At 39.0% G+C, this 18,023-nt stretch overlaps 4 protein-coding genes and 1 non-coding gene across 5 annotated transcripts; 3 read left to right on the forward strand and 2 right to left on the reverse strand.

Moving 5' to 3' along the window:
• The first annotated feature begins 379 nt into the window (after nucleotides 1–379).
• LOC113697803 (thiol-disulfide oxidoreductase LTO1-like) lies at nucleotides 380–4,016 on the forward strand. Its single transcript, XM_027217390.2, has 6 exons — nucleotides 380–1,079; nucleotides 1,526–1,782; nucleotides 1,866–1,978; nucleotides 2,493–2,640; nucleotides 2,839–2,976; nucleotides 3,549–4,016. The coding sequence occupies exons 1-6, from the start codon at nucleotides 569–571 to the stop codon at nucleotides 3,627–3,629; spliced, it is 1,248 nt and encodes a 415-aa protein (XP_027073191.1). The 5' UTR covers nucleotides 380–568; the 3' UTR covers nucleotides 3,630–4,016.
• Nucleotides 4,017–4,269: 253 nt separating this feature from the next.
• On the forward strand, nucleotides 4,270–8,028 carry LOC113698285 (GPI mannosyltransferase 1-like). The gene is made up of 5 exons (XM_027218053.2): nucleotides 4,270–4,870; nucleotides 5,348–5,766; nucleotides 6,357–6,539; nucleotides 6,760–7,307; nucleotides 7,434–8,028. Exons 2-5 carry the CDS (start codon nucleotides 5,496–5,498, stop codon nucleotides 7,746–7,748), a joined length of 1,317 nt encoding a protein of 438 aa, XP_027073854.1. The 5' UTR covers nucleotides 4,270–4,870; nucleotides 5,348–5,495; the 3' UTR covers nucleotides 7,749–8,028.
• A 281-nt stretch (nucleotides 8,029–8,309) lies between these two features.
• LOC113700246 (U4 spliceosomal RNA) lies at nucleotides 8,310–8,460 on the reverse strand. The gene has a single exon (XR_003450590.1). It is a non-coding gene; the product is annotated as a U4 spliceosomal RNA (small nuclear RNA).
• A 954-nt stretch (nucleotides 8,461–9,414) lies between these two features.
• LOC113698298 (uncharacterized) lies at nucleotides 9,415–11,049 on the forward strand. The gene is made up of 3 exons (XM_027218075.2): nucleotides 9,415–9,886; nucleotides 10,028–10,292; nucleotides 10,536–11,049. Exons 1-3 carry the CDS (start codon nucleotides 9,769–9,771, stop codon nucleotides 10,756–10,758), a joined length of 606 nt encoding a protein of 201 aa, XP_027073876.1. The 5' UTR covers nucleotides 9,415–9,768; the 3' UTR covers nucleotides 10,759–11,049.
• A 5,344-nt stretch (nucleotides 11,050–16,393) lies between these two features.
• LOC113699473 (GDSL esterase/lipase At4g28780-like) lies at nucleotides 16,394–17,257 on the reverse strand. The gene is made up of 3 exons (XM_027219843.1): nucleotides 17,026–17,257; nucleotides 16,769–16,917; nucleotides 16,394–16,606 (listed from the first exon to the last, which is right to left on the reverse strand). Exons 1-3 carry the CDS (start codon nucleotides 17,255–17,257, stop codon nucleotides 16,394–16,396), a joined length of 594 nt encoding a protein of 197 aa, XP_027075644.1.
• Between the last annotated feature and the right edge of the window lie 766 nt (nucleotides 17,258–18,023).

Below are 18,023 nucleotides of genomic sequence, written 5' to 3' on the forward strand. Positions count from 1 at the left end.
TTGGATAAAATCTAGTAAAATGATGGAGTGGAGACGCTAACTCGGGACGTGGCAGTGGTGTGGAGATAAGTCCGAAATTGTCACCTGGAGCTGGAGGTTTTATCTCCGATCACGCTTCTCAATGCCCACACACAATTAAGGACGTGTATTTTTTCTTTCTTTTTTTTTTTTGGTAGTAAATGAGGACAGTTGTGGAGTTCTGGACCTTCTGGTTTTGGGCCCCTGACGTTTTCGACTCATGTTTTTTCACTTCTTAAGCACAGGCTAGGGTTGGATTTGACTAACAGGAATGAAAGGCATCTATCCATCATTCCATTCATTTTCAGGGACCAGTAAATAAAAAAAAATATTAATTTGAGATGTTAATATTAATTTGCGGGTGGCAGGGCCGACGCGTGAAGGCCCGGCTGGCAAGGGCCTTCACCACATGAAAAGAAGTTTTGTATCCACGGCCCAATTCTAGTCAGTCACAGAACTTGAGCTGCCTCGTACCTGCCACCACCGGCGGTTGTGCCGTTAGTTGACTGTATAGTATATACTTCCCGGAGGAGGAGTAGTAAAGCTGAAGATGGCGAAGGCGGCGAGCTTCGTAAGCAGCCTATCAGCTTCTCCTGTGTTCTTTCAAGCTCCTCTTCTCTCCCCTTCCCCGCCTCATTCCATTTCTACACATGTCCTCCACCAATCTAAGGTGCCCGCCCTATCCCGGTCTCTCTCTCTCTCACTCAAGTATCTGACTTGTAATCATCGAATGAAGAGTGGTTGCGCTCGGAGATTATCGTTGCTTCGGGTTAATTGCTTGCCGGAGCAGACCACCAGAGAAGCTGAAGAAAACTCTGAGGCTAAAACGCCGACGTCAGCGTCAGCCTCAACGTCGACGTCGTCTTCTTATTCTTCTGATAACGAAAGCGCAGTTACGGCATTGAATTGGGTCGCAGGACTCGGAGGATTAGGATTTCTGGAGACTTCCTACTTGACCTATCTCAAGCTCACCGACTCCGATGCCTTTTGCCCTGTTGGAGGTGGCGGTGGCGGTGGCGGTTGCGGCAGCGTCCTTAATAGCGATTACTCTGTCGTTTTTGGTACAGAATGATGCTACTACAGTTCTAGTTGATTTTGTTTCTTGCTATTTTGTGTACTAAGTTTAAAACTGAGGCACAAAATGATTCTCTTGGGCCATAACGGAGTTTAAAATGTTGATGGTGCATTACACATTCTGCTCCATAATAATAAATTTACGATCTTTCCTTTTGAAATTGAGCTACCTAAACATGCACACTCTGTTGAAGTGGTTTGATAAGCTGAATTGCTGATTGGATCAGTCGCAAAGCCATTGAAAGACTCCAGTATTTATTTGTTGACGTTGGGTTAAGTAAATTACTAAGCTATACTGAGTTTTTTTTTAACGATCCTTGATTTTTAAAATTAGGAACGCCTCGAGAGAAAAATATGATGTGTACTAGCTTAATTTTTATGTGTGCATGCATTTGTAAAAGCTATGCAGCTTACAGACATTAAAACCTTTCAGGTGTTCCTCTTCCATTGATTGGTATGTTTGCATATGGAGCGGTTGCAACGCTTGGCCTACAATTGGGTTCAAAGAAATTGCCTTTTGGAATTGGTGAAACAGATGCCTGTTCAGTATTGCTTGTGACAACTACTTCCATGGCGGTTGCTAGTGCCTACTTTTTGTATATTCTGACCACAAAATTTTCAGGGGAATCCTGTTTGTATTGCTTAACTTCAGCTTTCTTATCCTTCTGCTTGTTCTTCATCACTCTAAAGGTTCTTTCCAACATGACTCTCCTGTTTTCTTAACTTGAATGCCTTCTCTATGCCATTAATTTTAGTGAATTTGAATGCTGCAGGATTTTGGTTTAAAGGAGTTACAAAAAGAAGTTGTTTTGCAGCTATGCGTAGCTGTCCTGGTTGTTATTACCTTAAATTCCTCCTATAATGCTTTGCAACCCGTCTCAACAAGGTAACTAAGTCAGACGTCAATGTCACATTGACTAGCGGGAAAGCGTGTTGCATCTCTGCTCCCTTTTTTTCCTGGGAACTGCTTAAGCTCAATCATGCACTAATTTGGTCATTCCATGTCTGACTATATAATCATATGTTGGAGTTAACCAATTTTAATGAGTAAATGAATTGAAAAAGTGGGACAAGTTAAGGCCTGAACTGTGAGAGAGGAAAAGGAAAAACTTAGGTGATCGCAAATAAAATATACAGTACCGACACCAAAGGAAATTAATACAATTGTTTTCTGCTTTCTGACATTCTTAATAACTGCACTTGTGGACGGGGCTTCATATTTTTCACAATAATAAATGGCTCGCTTTTATCCTTTAATCTGAGTTTGCACATTCAACATCTCATAGGTCCTTTTCAACTGAAGGTAATCAGACAAAGAAATCTTTTATTTTCTTTAGCTTGCCTGAGGCACGTTTCTGATATTTTGACTAATTACTTTTAGTTATTACCTCTTATTACAGTTTAGCGGAGGTTGACCTGCCATTGGTAAAAACTGAGGTCACAACCAAATCAAGTCCTTTGGCTGTTTCCCTTGCAAGGCATTTACATGCAATAGGAGCGAAAATGTATGGAGCTTTCTGGTGTTCACATTGTTTAGAACAGAAAGAGGTATTCATGTTTACATACTCTGCTTTAATTTGTTCCAAATATAAGTTGAGAATCATGATTTGTAAATATCTTACGTATAAAAGCTCTCCATCCTATTTCGACTAGGAATACACATTTGAAAATTCTATCATAGAAAACATGGTGCCTCTGCTGTGAACTTTTGGACTAACTTCCTGTATTTTCTTGTTCACTTGCAAGATGTTTGGACATGAGGCATCAGATATATTGGATTATGTAGAATGCTTCCCTAATGGCTACAGAAAAGGAACTATAATGGCCAAGGCATGTACAGATGTTAAGATTGAAGGGTTTCCAACATGGGTGATTAATGGAGAGGTGAGCAAGCCTTAACTTTTAGTTGCAGTTTCTTCTTCTTTTCCTCTCCACCGTTGTCTTTGGAAATGAATTTTTGGTTTGTTTTGAAAAGATAAAAGCCTTCTCAGTATTATGTGGCATTTGGTCGGTTTTCTCTCTTCAGCCTGGTTTAAGGTGATGCTGAATTTGGCTCTATGTACAACTCTCATTTACTAAACGTACTGCATGAGAGTGATGGTCGTGCTTCTCCTCCAAAGGGTCTGTCTACACATTGTCCATTTGAAACCTTGCACACAATCACATTCATGGGGAAAGACATTTAAGAAAAAAATTGAAGTTGGAACAACATAATTTGGGTCAATGCATATTCATGAGGTTGAGATGGCGGCAACTTATGACATTTCGGTTTGATCTGTTTCTTTGTCCACAAGGATTATTCTAATTGAATGAATTTTTAGTTGGTATGGGGACTCGTTTCTTACCAGCCTTCCCCTTTGAGCTTTTACCAGGGGACAGAAAAGATTAAGAGACTATCTCCTTGGGTTACATGGTTGTACTGCACGCTTATGATGACGCTTTTTCACTTTTTGCAGGTTTTGAGTGGAGAATTAGATTTCTCAGAGCTTGCAAAAGCCTCCGGAATCAAACTTGAAGATCTCAGTCAAGCTAACTAGGGGGATTTGTGTGTTGTTCTTGAACAGCTTCTACGTGATGGCTTAGTGCTTACACAAGTGCAGGATCCATTCATCTTTCTTTGCATATGTCGCAGCGTCTCACACTTGTATAGCCCGACAAAAGAAAGCTGCTCGAGGGTGCTTCAGATCATTTGGATGGCCCTTAAGTTTGTAAGAATGACATGTAATAGAGGGGGTGAAGTAGAATTCTCAGTGTAGTGGTCTTTGCCCTTACTGACCCACGCCAGAGGAAGAAATTAATAAATTGTCTGCATATAATGCACACAAGAAGCTGCTGGCCCTTGGCTGTATGTACCAGTCTTGAGAGAATGCATGGGTAGATTGGAAAGGAATCTTCTATCAAAAAATCTCTATATTTTTCGTGAACATGTATCTCTTAGTTATTTTTTCATCTCATATATATTAAATCGCTACAATACATTTTCATAAAAAAAAACTCTAAAAAATCTCTATCCAAACACGATTCATCTTGTGATAAAATCAATAGTGACACGTTAGTAGTGCTGTATGATCAAATCTCGCTCTCGACTTTAGCTTCCTAGGGCCTCCTTTAAGATAATAAAGAATTGATGTTGTACACTTTATTGCAAAAGGTTACGTGGTGTTCAAAGGCAAAACAGAACATGATGACCCTAAACAAATTGAAAATCTCATACCAGCTATCGTCTTACCCACCAGATTAACATTAGGGAGGATGAGAAAAGAGGAGGCAAATAAGCTTAAAAGAGGGAGGTCTTGATATAGGATGCAAACTGTGGCATATTGAGACTGCCGTCGTATTGCCAGCAGGTTAAGGCTAATATATCGACCACGCTTTCTTCAGCTCTCTCTCTCTCTCTCTCTTGGGGTATTTGGAGGCGTGGGATTTGAATAACGCTAGAGCTAGAACTTTTCCCTCGATGCTAAAAACGCGACATTTTCCGCTCCATACAGACAACGCCTTCAATCCGTTCTTCCCAGGGCCGCTATTTTCCTGAAAATTGAAAACCTATTAGCCATTCCATGCTCGGAACTCTAACCCGGAACATTTCCCAGCTGTCGCCGGAAATGCATAACTATTTAACCAAAACGACGTGTTACGAGCAAGTCAGGGCGAAACTAGCAACGACGTCGTTTTTTCAACTTTAGCTTACTTCTGAGGGTCAATTCAGGCTAAGAATGGCAGATCTCATTCCATGTGTCCGGGATGCCCTTTCCATACCAAGTCAAGAAATATAAAGGTACGATTTTTTTTCCCAGAAGCTGGTTATTACTTATTTGGTACTTGCATTTGCTTCCTACGTTAATGTCATTGTCGTCTAATCAATGCTTCTCCAAAAAAAAAAAATAATACTAATAATTTCAAACTTGAGCTTGTAGCTTCTTTCTGCTTTGAAGGTCACGTTTTGTTCTACTTGCAATGATTGAGATGCCTTTAGTTTTCATTCGGTACTAAGTTTTGGTTACGTGATTGCTTGCGTATGACCCATCTGACAAAATGCCGATATGGCATTGTTTTTCTTATGCTCCACTCGAGCTGGTAGTGTTTTGGTTTCACATTTATAGAGCGTGCTGTTTTTGCATTATGCTATCCTTTTATTATAAAGTGTTGATCTTTATGCTCGCAAATTATGTTTTTACATCTCTTCATTTACTCTAAAAATAAATAAATGCTGCCGTGTCTTTGCAACTCATGCTGATTTTGTACTGCCTAGCAGATGCAGTCGAACAAAATTTACTCAAGCAGTTGAGCACTAGTTCCAGCATGTGGAATGCTTGACAATGAAGAGTATATAATTAGTCAATGAGCAGTGACTGTATGTGATACTGAAAGGGATAGTTTCTTCGAGTGGTGTTTCTATAAGAATGGTGGCAATCAATTTTCGCTCGTTGCTCCTGTTCTCGGCATTTCTTCGTATCTTTTTAATTATTTATGGAGAATGGCAAGACAACCATATGGAGGTTAGATACACTGATGTTGACTACCTTGTCTTCTCTGATGCTGCTTCTTTAATGGCATCGGGAAGGTCTCCGTATGAAAGATCGACATATCGCTATTCACCTCTCATAGCATTTCTCCTTATCCCGAATTCCTTTATACATCCTTCATGGGGAAAGTTTCTCTTCTCAGCTTCAGGTACAATATGTCAATTAATTTGATGAACTCCACATATAACATTGGTTAGATAACAATAACAAGTGGAATATGATTGATGGTGATCGACTCATCGACTCTTTTTCAGCTTAATTTCAAATCAGTACATAAGTTGATCTATGTAACTAGATTTATTTGTTTGTCTTGTGCTACTATCTGGAATCTTGAGCTATAGTCAGTTGCTGTTTATTGTATAAATTACATATCTTATTTCATTTTGTTGGTGATTCATCGAAAAATGGTCCTTTTTTATGGTAAAAGATTGTTGCCCAAGCTTTGGCCATAAACTCTTTAAGCATGTTTTGACAAGGTAAGAGTTGAAAGTAATGGAACACTGATATATTGCATGTTTAGATTAGAAATGGAATGCTTTTTCAATGCAATTGGTTCTCTCGCACAAATCGCATAAATTTCTTCTTTCAGATTTTTGAAATATCATTAGCAGGCCAAAACACCTAAGCTGATGGTTTTCTTGAGTTCGGAAATAGATATTATGTGTCATTTATTCTTGTTGCATGCTATGTTTAATCAATTGCCATATACCTGAAACTTATGTCATCTTCACATGGCAGATCTACTTGTCGGTTTGTTTATACATGCCATTTTGAAGCTACGTGGGGTTCCTGCAAAACTATGCACCTACGCAACCATGATATGGTTTTTTAACCCATTCACCTTTACCATTGGAACTCGTGGGAACTGTGAGCCCATTGTTTGTGCCATGATCCTGTGGATCATTCACTGTCTCATGAATGGTAAACCATCTAACTTATATGCAATTATGTTGTTTTCCGACACGTGCTTTTACTTTTTTCTTTTTATTTGTAAGCAACTTATGATTTACCTACTAATAAATAAACATTAAAGACAGAATTGGAATTTCTTCCTATTTGGATAATGCTTACAGTATTTGAAACTTAGAATTTTAAAAATTTGGCATCTCTAACACACAAGCTATTCCCTCTTGGCATGCAGGTAACATATGTCAAGCTGCAGTCTGGTATGGACTTGTTGTCCACCTGAGAATCTATCCCATAATTTATGCACTTCCAATAATCTTGGTGCTTGATCCTCTTTGCTTCAAATTTGGGAAGAAGCCTAACCTTATATCTTGGGTTCCCGGGGGAAAACAGTTCTCCCAGAGCTCATTCAGCACCAAAGTTACTGATCAAAACTCCATTTGGTTAATTGTGACAAGTTCGTTTACATGGAGGAGAATTGTCTTTGGTCTGCTTTCTGGATTTATGTTCTTCATCTGTACTGGATTTGCCTTTTATTTGTATGGCTGGCAGTTCTTGCACGAAGCACTGCTATATCATCTCACACGCACAGACCCAAGACACAACTTCTCTATATACTTTTACCATCTATATCTCCATTATGAACGTGAATTTACTACCACGGAAAAGCTCATATCTTTTCTTCCCCAAATTATAGTGCAGTTGGTACTCATTTTCCAATTTTCACAGGATTTTCCATTCTGTTTCTTTGTCCAGACACTTGCATTTGTGGCATTCAATAAGGTTGGTGAATTATGCTTATCATCATATTTCCCATACTTCAAGATAGTGTTGGTTAAGCTGTAAAATGTCAGTAGCAGAATAATTCCTCTTTTCAAAGAATCATTTTGTTTGGTTATTGTTATGCAGGTCATGACAGCACAATACTTTGTCTGGTTCTTCTGTCTATTGCCTCTCATAGTGCCGTGGAGTAATATGAAGCTTAAGTGGAAAGGCTTAGGCAGCACTCTGTTGTGGATGGGAGCTCAAACCCATTGGCTGATGTGGGGTTACTTGCTCGAGTTCAAAGGCAAGAACGTCTTCATTCAGCTCTGGTTGGCAAGCGTGTTGTTCTTGGCTGCTAATACTTTTGTTCTAATCAGCATCATTCGCCACCATAGATACTCTCCTGTATTCAGACGAGTGGAGCTTGCAGCTTCTGAAAATCCTGGAAAAAGCGATTGAGTAAACATCAGATTTAGAGAACCCTGCTAGGTTTTCTCTGTGGGTATCAAATTCTGAAGGGAAGATCTGAACCTGATACTTCGTAGTACGAGCATTAGATCTCGGCGTGTTAATTTGCACTGGGGATAAATACTCTAAATACTTCTTGCTTGCCTAGCTTTTTCTAGCAACTGAAAAATAGCTGAAATGGGCTCCCGTTTCCTTTTTGTTGCTAACGGATGTAAAACAAGAATTTTTTAGTTTGAGAAGTGGCAATGTTACGATGATCTTGTGATGATTAGAGGTTTGAGTTTAGTCAATTAACTGCATATGCGTGATAGCATTCGTATCAGCAGCAAAGCACCCATAATTCGAATCCAGTCGAGTGCTATAATTACTCGATGGCAACCAATGTGACAGTATCTGCAGTTGATCGTACGCAAACTCGGAATTTGAACTTTCTCAACATTGTTTAGCTTTCCTCTTGAAGACTAAATAAACATCAACGGGTGAGATTGCACTTTCAGGTAATCAAACATACCTTATTAATCTTCCGAAGAAAAATTTAAACTAGGATTGTAGGGCTTTACCCCGAAGGGAGCCCTTCCAGAAATTCTCGATGGCCTAGGCCAAACCCAGGCCAAAGAGGGGGTTTGGAAATAGTTTTCAACCAGCAATAGACGCGCCTCGGTTAGAACCTCACTAGCTGCGTCATTGCCCCAAGCGCAAAGATGCAGAGGACGGAGTCCCCAGGCCGCCTTTTATAGCACGCTGCTCTCTTGCGTCTCCTATACCAAGTCGATGTGGGATGTAGACAATTCCTCTTGTTGTGGTTGAGCTCCCAGCTACAGCTGCATGCAAGGCGGTTCACAATTGAATTCCTAGGATGATTAGACTTCCAATTAGCAAGAAGTAAGTACTTTCCCTTTTTGGCACTCTATGTCAGGTAGATATGTGGAATCAAGCTCCTAATTTGGTTGTAAAAAAGAAAAAGAATAATTATTACTCTAGATTTTGTAATCATCCACATCCATGAAACCAAAAACATACCATATATATATATGTATATATATATATATATATATATTATAATTTCAAAAAAAAGAAAAAGTATCATAATTTGTATGATAAAATAATGATTTGGTTATTTTTAATTTACCTGAATTTTTTCATATGATGAAAACAAATGTGACATTGCTATTAAACTTATGATCGTAAATTCAAAAGATCAAATAGGTTTTTAACCTTGATTTCACATTAGGGTGTGTTTGGATTGCTTGTTTCCGTCAGAAAATATTATCGTTTTTCGTGATCACATTTTCCTATCACCTTTTTCCCTCACATATATCAAATCGCTACAGTAAATTTTCTATGAAAAATGACGGAAAATGCAATCCAAACACACTATAAATATTTAGTTAAATTCTAAAAGAATGATTTACATAATTGTTATTGATATTATACACTATGTAGATAAATAATGTCAAAAATAAAAAAAATAATATTATAATCAGCCAATTACGGAGACCCCCGTAATGGCATATTTTTGGGAGGATATTGCATAAGGAAGCGAGGGAGTGGAACTGTGGAAGGAGAGATTTTAGACGGGGCGACGGGGCGGGTTTCCCAGCTCCAACCAAAACCTGCCCCGTTGACAATAACACCCCAAGGGAAATACACAGACTACAAGGACGAGTGAGAGTAGCCCACGGGCGAGGGAGCCGTTCCCATAATTCACTCACAAGTCATCCCACTGCACACCCAAAGAAACCGAAGATTCTTGAGAATATTCCCTCCCTCCCCCCACCAGGATCCTAATCCTGACGTCCTGATCCTCCTCCAGCCGACCCCACTCCGAGTCTCCGACCCTCTTTCTCTTTCGCTTTGGGCCCTCTCGCCATCATCATCATCGTCCCGCCTCATCCTTGATCCTTTCCCGCCTGTCTCACTCCTACTACTCGCTAGTAGTAAGTACTATTTAAGCGCTCCATCGCCCCCTCTCCCCTTCACTCTGCAGAAACAAACGGAGAAAAATAAAAAGATGCCTCTAGAAATCGATCAAGCTGTGGAACACATCCAACACCTCGACCTCTTCGAGATCCGCGGACGGGATAATGACCAGCGCAAAATCCTCCGCATCGTCGGCAAACACTTCCCTGGTAAATCATTCGTATATGAAACGCTTGTGCAATTTGAATTGTCAATCCTACATGCTCTGTTCTTTTTCTGTTTATTGATGTTTTTCTTTTTTCTTTTTTTGGTTTTGGTTTTGGTTTTGGTTTCCCCTTCTGAATTTGCAGCTAAGGTTGTGAGTGTTGAAAGCGTGAAAAAGTACTTGGAGAAGTATATCTTTCCTGAGCTGGAAGAGGAGCCCTTCTCCATCGTGTATTTCAACGCCCGCGTGGAGAAAAAAGAGAACTTCCCCGGAATCTCTGCTCTCAAATCAATCAACGACGCTATTCCGGTCAAAGTTCGGAATAATCTTCAGGCTGTTTATTTCGTCCATCCTGGCCTTCACTCCAGGCTCTTCCTCGCCACCTTCGGCCGCTTCATCCTCACCGGAGGGTAAAAACTCGTCTCTTAAAAACAAAAACAAAAAAATTTCTGCAGTTTTTTCCGTACGCTGCTAACTGTGGCGGTCCAAAATTCTGTGGACTCTCTCTCTCAAATCAAATCACGCACGTTTTTTTTTCAAACGCATTTTTGGTGACCCTTTCCAAATTTAGCATATTAATCCACTCCCTTTTTCTTTTTCAATTTTGGGGCGCATCTAATGAGTGTGTTTTTTTCCCCCTCTATCAATCTTAGGTTGTACGGGAAATTCAAGTACATAAGTTGGCTGACTTATCTCCGCCAACATGTGAGGCGGAATCAAATTGAGATCCCTGAATTTGTTCAAGATCATGATCGACACTTGGAGCTCCGTCCGACGATTGAATATTGCCTGGAGATTGAGCATCCGAGGCCCCGTTGTTCTCTCATCCAATCCGATTCTGCTTTCGATGTTTACTCCATGAGGTGCATTGCCTGATAATAAACTGGCCAGCCGACATTCTGTGTCTAAACATAAATATTATTGTGAGATAGATGAAGGGCAAAAAAAAAAAGAGAACTTTTAGTATTCTTTAGCATAGGAGGGCGATGATCTTTTTTTTTTTTGGTTAAGTTTTAGCCTTTTTCGCTTTTGCCTTTTTGGTCCGTTTTCTGATGAGGAGTTGTCATCGCCTTCAATGATTTGCGTGTTTTGTGTAGTTGTACAGATGTCTCAATGAGAGTAGGTATGGTCGAAATATTAGTGGTGATCATCACTTCCCGTGCAAAACATTTCTTTGCAACTACCACTTTATTTTAACAAAAATGCTTAAAAATCCATGTGCCATGGAAGGAAAACCTCAAGATAGAAAATCTACTACTGCATTGATTGGCATTTGGGGCCGCCTTCAACCAGTCCAGGACGCAAAATTAACTGCAATGCTCCTTAACAGACCCCGAGTTTTTTCAAGCAAAGTGGCCAAACTCACCACAATTATCACCTTCTCCCTGCGTTAATTGAGCACTGCCTCAACTGTATATAGGGTACGGGTATCATCGAGTTGAGTTTAGTTTGAATAGTGCATTATTTGAGCTCGAGTTCGAACCCGAATCACGTCAAGCTCAATTCTAGTTCAATTTAGTTTAATTGAATTCAATCAAGTTTAAACAAGGAACAAGATAGATGTTTTATATTAATAATTAAAATTTTTTAAATATATGTGTGCGAATTTCAATTGAACTTGATGAGAACTTCATATATTAAAGTCGAAGTCAAACTTGAAACTTCATATATTAAAGTTGAAATTGAATTCAAACTCAAGAAACAGTTTGAATGGCTTGAACTCAAGCTTGCATGGCCGAGATCGAACTCAAATTTTGATAGAATATTCTCGCAAGTTATTTAATTTAAGTTCGACTTGATTGCGCCCTTTTCAGAGTTTTTGGTCCCTAGCATTCTTTGTCATTTATGTCCAACCTAGAAATATCGTCTCCTTGCCATTATTTGGAACCCCCAACTACCGTCCTCCAACTCCTGTAGTTACAGTACTACTAGTCCATTTAGACGCCTCTCTCTCTCTCTCTCTCTCTCTCTCTCTCTGGGCCGAATGATGCAATGAAGTGTGCCGCATGTGAAAGTTGGGCAGTGGGCGTTACAAATTTATTTCTTTTTACTCAACCGTTACAAGTTCTTTTCCAGGGAAAGAACAAGTTTAGGTCCCGCAGTTGATCTCACTGAGCGTTAGATACATGGCTTTGTATCTTCCTGTCATGCCCGCACTAGCTAAGAATTTCCCCCTGGATATTTATATTCCTGATATGAAAAAGAAAATAAAATAAAGGGTAAAATACATAAAATCCCCCTGTGATTAAGGAAATTGACACGAAACTTCTTCATTGTTTAAAAACTCCCACATAACCTCCTTGTACTTTGGACTAATTTGAAAAATGGACGGAAATCATCCAAATTGACAGAAAGATGTAAATTTCCTATATTAACCCTATTTACAAACTGAATCGAAGTTTAACTCAAGGCTCAATTAAAGTTTTAAAAACTTTCTTCCTTCATTTGAAACAAAGGTAGAACTAAGGGGCTTATTTTGAAATTTTATAAGATGTATCATCTTCTTCAAGGTGGGGATGGGCAAAATTATCCGCTAATCCGGAATCCCGTCATATCCAATCCGATCCGATCCGAAAATTAGGATATTCGATTTTTATTATTTGATCGGGTCAAAAGAGAGTCAGGTATCTGCTAAAATGCGGGGCAGGTTAGGATCACATAATTAAAAATCCGCGGGTACCCGATCCGCCCTACATATATATATATATATATTTTTTTTTTATTTTTATTTTTATACACACACTATAAAATAATAAGTTAGAACTAAAAAAATAATTTTATTGAACAAATTGTATTACAAATATGAGAGACTATAGTTTATTTATAAGATTCATTTGTAAAGGCCAAGATTTTATATTTTATAGAAAAAAGTTTAATTAATGTGGAACATATATATTAAAAATTGTGCTACTTATTTCAAATTTTTATTAATTTTGAATTCGTTTAATTTTTTTTCTTTATCTTATATTCTCTTCATATGCTTGTTTCTTGGTGGGAAACCTTTTTTTAAAAAAAAATTATTAAATCTTAGATAAATGTGTAAAATATAAAATTAAATTAGTATAAATCATTTTTTAAAAAAATTAAATGATAAACGGGACGGGACGGGTACCCGCTGATCCGATCCTATTTTAGTGGGTACCCGTTATAGGGTACCCGCTGATATGCAGGGCGGGTAAGGGTCAGAAAATAGCTGACCCGCAAGGTGCAGGTCGGATTAGCCAAATGGTGAATGGGGCGGCTACCCGACCCGCGCCCACTCCTACTTCGAGGGAATGTCAGAACGTTCTGGGCTTTTGTTTCTTCATTTTTTTAACATTTTTCCTGTTTTCCCTTTCCCCTTTGATTTTCCGTTCCTTTCCTTGCCCCATCAATCCAACCAACACCACCCTTTCATTGCTGCCATCATCTCGCCATCTTTATTTTCAACAACATCTCTATCATCGCCAGTCCAGATTCAACACTTTTTCATGTGTTCTTCTGTAAAATTAAAAACCCAAATCTAAGCAGCAACTTTCTTTGAAGACTTGGGTTGCTCAGTCTCTTTCTCGTCTGAGTCATTTTAGCGCGTGCGGGGTTTTATAAAATTAAGAGTTTCAACTGATGGGGCGGTTCTTTAACTGGGTAATCCACTTAGTGAATCGGCTCTGATGCTCTGCGTCCGTGGGATCAACTACATCTTAGGGATCTGGAGGATCCGCAACTACAAGCTCTCGATTGGCTCGGAAGTACTGCTCCTGCTGATAGGTATGTAATCGAAGAATCAGGATCTGCGAGATATGGATATGAAACTGGATATGCTCGAACCGGACCGCATCTCGATTTGCACATAGATAATCTGCTGGTGGACCCCCTTTCCTTCCTTTCCCAAACCAATCTTCTTTTCTTGTTTACAAAACCAAGCGCTTTCATACCTAGAAGAGTGTACTTGGGCCTAGGATCTCTGGTGTTGAAGATCGTCTTCTTAGCTTAGAGGAATCGAAAGCGCCACTCATAGAAGCCCAACAGTTAGCATCCTTCCCTTTCTCCTGAAAAGTGGAAGCAGAAGCGGATGTTCCGGGCTTAAGGAAGCGATTGACTCCGAGGGTCATTTTCTTCTTTACTTTAGGGCGTCATACCAGGAACTCCCATTCCAGTACTTGAACCGTCTCAAGACTAGAACTCTTCCTAATGTGCCTGATGTTGTCACAAGAATAGCGTAGTCAAGTAGCCCAGCAAGGGAATTCACTTCTGAAAAAAGACAGTCCGATAGGAGATGACAACTAATGGTAGATTTCTTCTTTCTGCTGAAATGCTATGGACGTCACACACAATCTAGAAAAGGACACAATCTAGAGTTGTTGTGATTGGTGGTGATGGTGGAGCTACTAGTGATCAGTGGCGGTATTGATGATGATTAGTGTTCACCAGTGTCATTGACTATTTTGGTGTTATTGACCAGTTTATTTGCGAGTAGGGAAGAAATGGAGAAGGAAAATAAACAAAAAAATGACAAAATACTGCAAAATACTAAATTGTTCTTGACAATGTCACTTGAAGCTCTCTTAATACACGAGTGCATCTCAAGCGCCGTTAATTTGGATGATTTCCGTCCATTTTCCAAATTAGTCCAAATCACAAGAAGGTTATGTGGGAGTTTTTAAACAATGAAGAAGTTTCGTGTCAATTTCCTTAATCACATGGGGGTTTTATGTATTTTACCCTAAAATAAAAAAGATGGCAGATTCGGGATATATAGGCTAATCTAATCCTTTAGGCAGGCACAAAAGTCAATATATAGGACTTGAATTTGCCGATTGCATTTTTGACCGATGAACCAAACCCTAACTCGGATTTTCTTGGGCAATTGCCAAAGGGAATGCATTGCATTGTAAACGGATCAGTTAAGCAATAACGTAGAAAAAACGGGATGCATTGCATTGTAAACGGATCAGTTAAGCAATAACGTAGAAAAAACGGGACGATCATGCATACGTTAGATACTGAGTACTATAATTTTATTTTTGCAATATCTTGTGACAAAAATATTTGTTACAGCTCAGCAAAACGCAATATAATCGAATCGTCATAGGTAGAAGACTTGATTCGAGGCATCCCAACAATATTTATGCTTCCTCGTCCAATGTATAGTTTTAGATTTACGATAACATGAGGAGCGGAAATCAAGTACAAGTATTTGCTGGTTATTTTGCTGTTAATAACTTAGTTAATTAAGATTAATCAAGCAAATGAAATACTCCTGAATGAGTGGAGAATTACGATTATAGTTTGTCACCACTTCATTCGTCTGCTACTTTTGTTGTATGCTCCGAAACCGACAATTACTTCAAAGTCCCGCCATGGGTAGAAAAACAGGGCAGGATGGATTACGAGCCACCCAGGAAATTGCGTTTTTATCTTTCACCAAGAATTCTCTTTTCTCTTTTTGGGAAGAATACAACTTCGAACCGAGATTGCTTTGCTTCCAACCGGTAGTAAACAGAAACATCAGCTACTATCAAAGCGAATGTTGACAATAACAACAAATTGAGAGTAGGAGTTGGCAAAGCCTGATAATTTCTTATCAGTTGAGAGGATATATATATATATATATATATATATATATATATAATTCTAGGCAGATCTTCATGTAAAACCCTTTACCTTCAGCACTCCTCTCTCCGGGGATTGTAAGTTGACATGTTGTCTGAAACATCGATTTCCTTCCTTCATTCATTTATTTTTTTGGATTTTTTTGGGGATTTTGGGAAGGAAGAGAGGGGGTGGTTAATGGAAACATTGATCTCTATATAGAAGCCAGCTGATTGAAGTTGATAGGGGTAACATACTCATCAGCCTCTCCATAAACTAGTTTATTGGCCGCCAAATAAGAAACATTTTGAGTGGGATGATTCCAGCTCCAGAAGAAGAAATCTTTTCGCTTCTGGCAAAGCTTGGATTTCGGGGTGCATTTGTCTTCTCCATTGAAGGCTCCTGTCCCGCAGCAGGCCTCTTTTACGTTTTTAAACCCTGAATTAATATTTAACAATTTGATTTAAGTAATTAAATCCAGTTATTAATTAATTATTATGCATAATTATTAATATATAAATAATGCTACCAGTTCATAAATCCAGAAGATGATATTTTTTGTACCATGTGAAAGAGGATTGCCGATAATATCCGTGGCTATCACGTACGCATTTCCAAGCGAAAACTTCACTCCACCGAGTGAAGAACTGAAGTTTCACAAAAGGTCGAGAGTTGATGCGTAGAATACTTGAGCAAGTCGGTTCAGTTGCTTCATGCACGTACCCCCTGTGTAAACCCGCACCGCTGGGAGCACTCGATCGATCGGCGGTACGCTCACTATGCCGAATTTCCCAGCTCCCAAGTTGTACAAGTTCTGTAATCTCGACAGAATCAATTAACACATGATGTTACATACGTTGGTGTGTGTGTGTGTTTCTATATATATATATATATATAAGACTATATATATATAAGACCTGAAGATGGTTGTGGTAAGCGTCTAAGCGAAGGTGAGATTGGAGAGGAGTGAGGGTGAGGATTTGTTCTTGAAGTCGTAGCGAACATATTCAAGTAGATCATTGCTTCCCACGCTTATGATGTACAAGGAGTTAGCCAGCAGAGATTCAGTTTTAGCTTCACCTAGCAATTCTGTCATATTTCCACGAACTGTTGCGAATTGTTCAATTTGTTTCCCTAGAGGGACAACATTTGTCTGTTCATTTGCAACAAAATTTAGTTAGTGAGATGTGATGCTCGTCTCGTCTTTCCAGCTTCGTTTTTACGCATGATAAGTGTAAGAACTCAAGTAGACTGACTAATCATGCTAGCCTTTGTTCGTAACTGAATAAGATCAAGGATTAATCAAGAATCTTACAAATGGCCTGGATCCAGTTTCTCTGCAAATTCCAGATCCTCCAGAAGCAAAATTCACACCATGCAGTATATTGCTTTTGAAACAAGACATGTTCTGCACCAGATAGAGAAAAGCTGGCGGGCTCTCCTCGAAATCACCCAATTGCCTCACTGAATCAATCAAGACCCAAAAAAAAAAAAAAAGAAAAAATCATTCATGAAGTTCATCATTTAGCCAAACGTTAATGGTCATTGGATTGACACGAAAACAATTTTTACCAACTAAATCAATGGTGTTAAAGCCATTGCTAAATCTCCCAGTTGGTTTCGAGTGAGGGTAATCAATTCCATAAAAACGGTTGTCAGCTCCAGCTTTACAGCCCTCCAAATAATTGTTAGTCCCAACATCAGCAGTTGAATCACCAAAGATAAAAATGGCTGGCACTTCTGCACTGCCGAAATCAGCTGCAATAATCAACCCTAAGAGCAGAAACCAAATGGTTCCCGTCATCCCTTTATCCATTTGTGTGCTTAACTGCGTCTTTGATTCTGTTTTTGGGTTTGTGTTTGGATACTCTCCCTTAAATTTTTACTAGTAAACTTTGCTTCAGTGTTCTCCGGTAATTTTGTAGGGGACAATCTGTTAAAAATGAACAAAGATGTTAATATCAACAGGGACATTTTTCCAACCCCTAAATAGGCCAGACAGGAATACTTTTCGCACATCGATCCTAGAAAGCATCTGATAAAACACAGGCAGATCAACCTCGGTATCATCCACACTCGTGCAGATAAACGGACACGAAAATGCACGACGGATTTTTTCTGCGGACAATATATAAGAAGCAATATAAAATGGAAATTTGGCATTTCCAAACTTCTCTGTAATTGGACTTAGGAGGCCTCCCAATAGACCAAGCACCTTTTAGGTCTATATCGATCGATCGATCGGCCGGATGAACATATACATATATATAGGAAAATGGTGTATACAACGAAATTTGAAAAAAGAATACTAGTAGTTGATTTTTTGCGCAAAAATAAAAATGTTAAGAAAAAACTGGATGGTTTGCATAGTTAAATGCCATGTTAACTTTCACTAGTATTAATACTAAGTCATGTTTCATTTCTAACGTAATAAGTACAAAGAATCGATATTTTAGGGTACTTGTAACATATTTAATTACCCAAATCTTTCAACCAGCTGTTTTTCATGTTTTCTTTATGCATTTCATTCCCTGCATTTTTCAAGTACTTGCACCATATGCTTTCATGCG

The sequence above is a fragment of the Coffea arabica genome, chromosome 7c, assembly GCF_036785885.1.
Source record: "Coffea arabica cultivar ET-39 chromosome 7c, Coffea Arabica ET-39 HiFi, whole genome shotgun sequence".
NCBI lineage: Eukaryota > Viridiplantae > Streptophyta > Magnoliopsida > Gentianales > Rubiaceae > Coffea > Coffea arabica.

Excerpts from the sequence above, each read along its gene's own strand:
- LOC113697803 (XM_027217390.2), top strand. The coding sequence starts at position 569 with ATGGCGAAGGCGGCGAGCTTCGTAAGCAGCCTATCAGCTTCTCCTGTG. Across the intron at positions 1,080-1,525 it reads CGATTACTCTGTCGTTTTTG|GTGTTCCTCTTCCATTGATT; the intron begins GTACAGAATGAT and ends AAAACCTTTCAG. Across the intron at positions 2,977-3,548 it reads CATGGGTGATTAATGGAGAG|GTTTTGAGTGGAGAATTAGA; the intron begins GTGAGCAAGCCT and ends CACTTTTTGCAG.
- LOC113698285 (XM_027218053.2), top strand. The coding sequence starts at position 5,496 with ATGGTGGCAATCAATTTTCGCTCGTTGCTCCTGTTCTCGGCATTTCTT. Across the intron at positions 6,540-6,759 it reads CATTCACTGTCTCATGAATG|GTAACATATGTCAAGCTGCA; the intron begins GTAAACCATCTA and ends CTTGGCATGCAG. Across the intron at positions 7,308-7,433 it reads CATTTGTGGCATTCAATAAG|GTCATGACAGCACAATACTT; the intron begins GTTGGTGAATTA and ends ATTGTTATGCAG.
- LOC113698298 (XM_027218075.2), top strand. The coding sequence starts at position 9,769 with ATGCCTCTAGAAATCGATCAAGCTGTGGAACACATCCAACACCTCGAC. Across the intron at positions 9,887-10,027 it reads CGTCGGCAAACACTTCCCTG|CTAAGGTTGTGAGTGTTGAA; the intron begins GTAAATCATTCG and ends CTGAATTTGCAG. Across the intron at positions 10,293-10,535 it reads CGCTTCATCCTCACCGGAGG|GTTGTACGGGAAATTCAAGT; the intron begins GTAAAAACTCGT and ends TATCAATCTTAG.
- LOC113699473 (XM_027219843.1), bottom strand. The coding sequence starts at position 17,257 with ATGACGGGAACCATTTGGTTTCTGCTCTTAGGGTTGATTATTGCAGCT. Across the intron at positions 16,918-17,025 it reads TAACACCATTGATTTAGTTG|TGAGGCAATTGGGTGATTTC; the intron begins GTAAAAATTGTT and ends TGATTGATTCAG. Across the intron at positions 16,607-16,768 it reads AAACTGGATCCAGGCCATTT|ACAAATGTTGTCCCTCTAGG; the intron begins GTAAGATTCTTG and ends GCAAATGAACAG.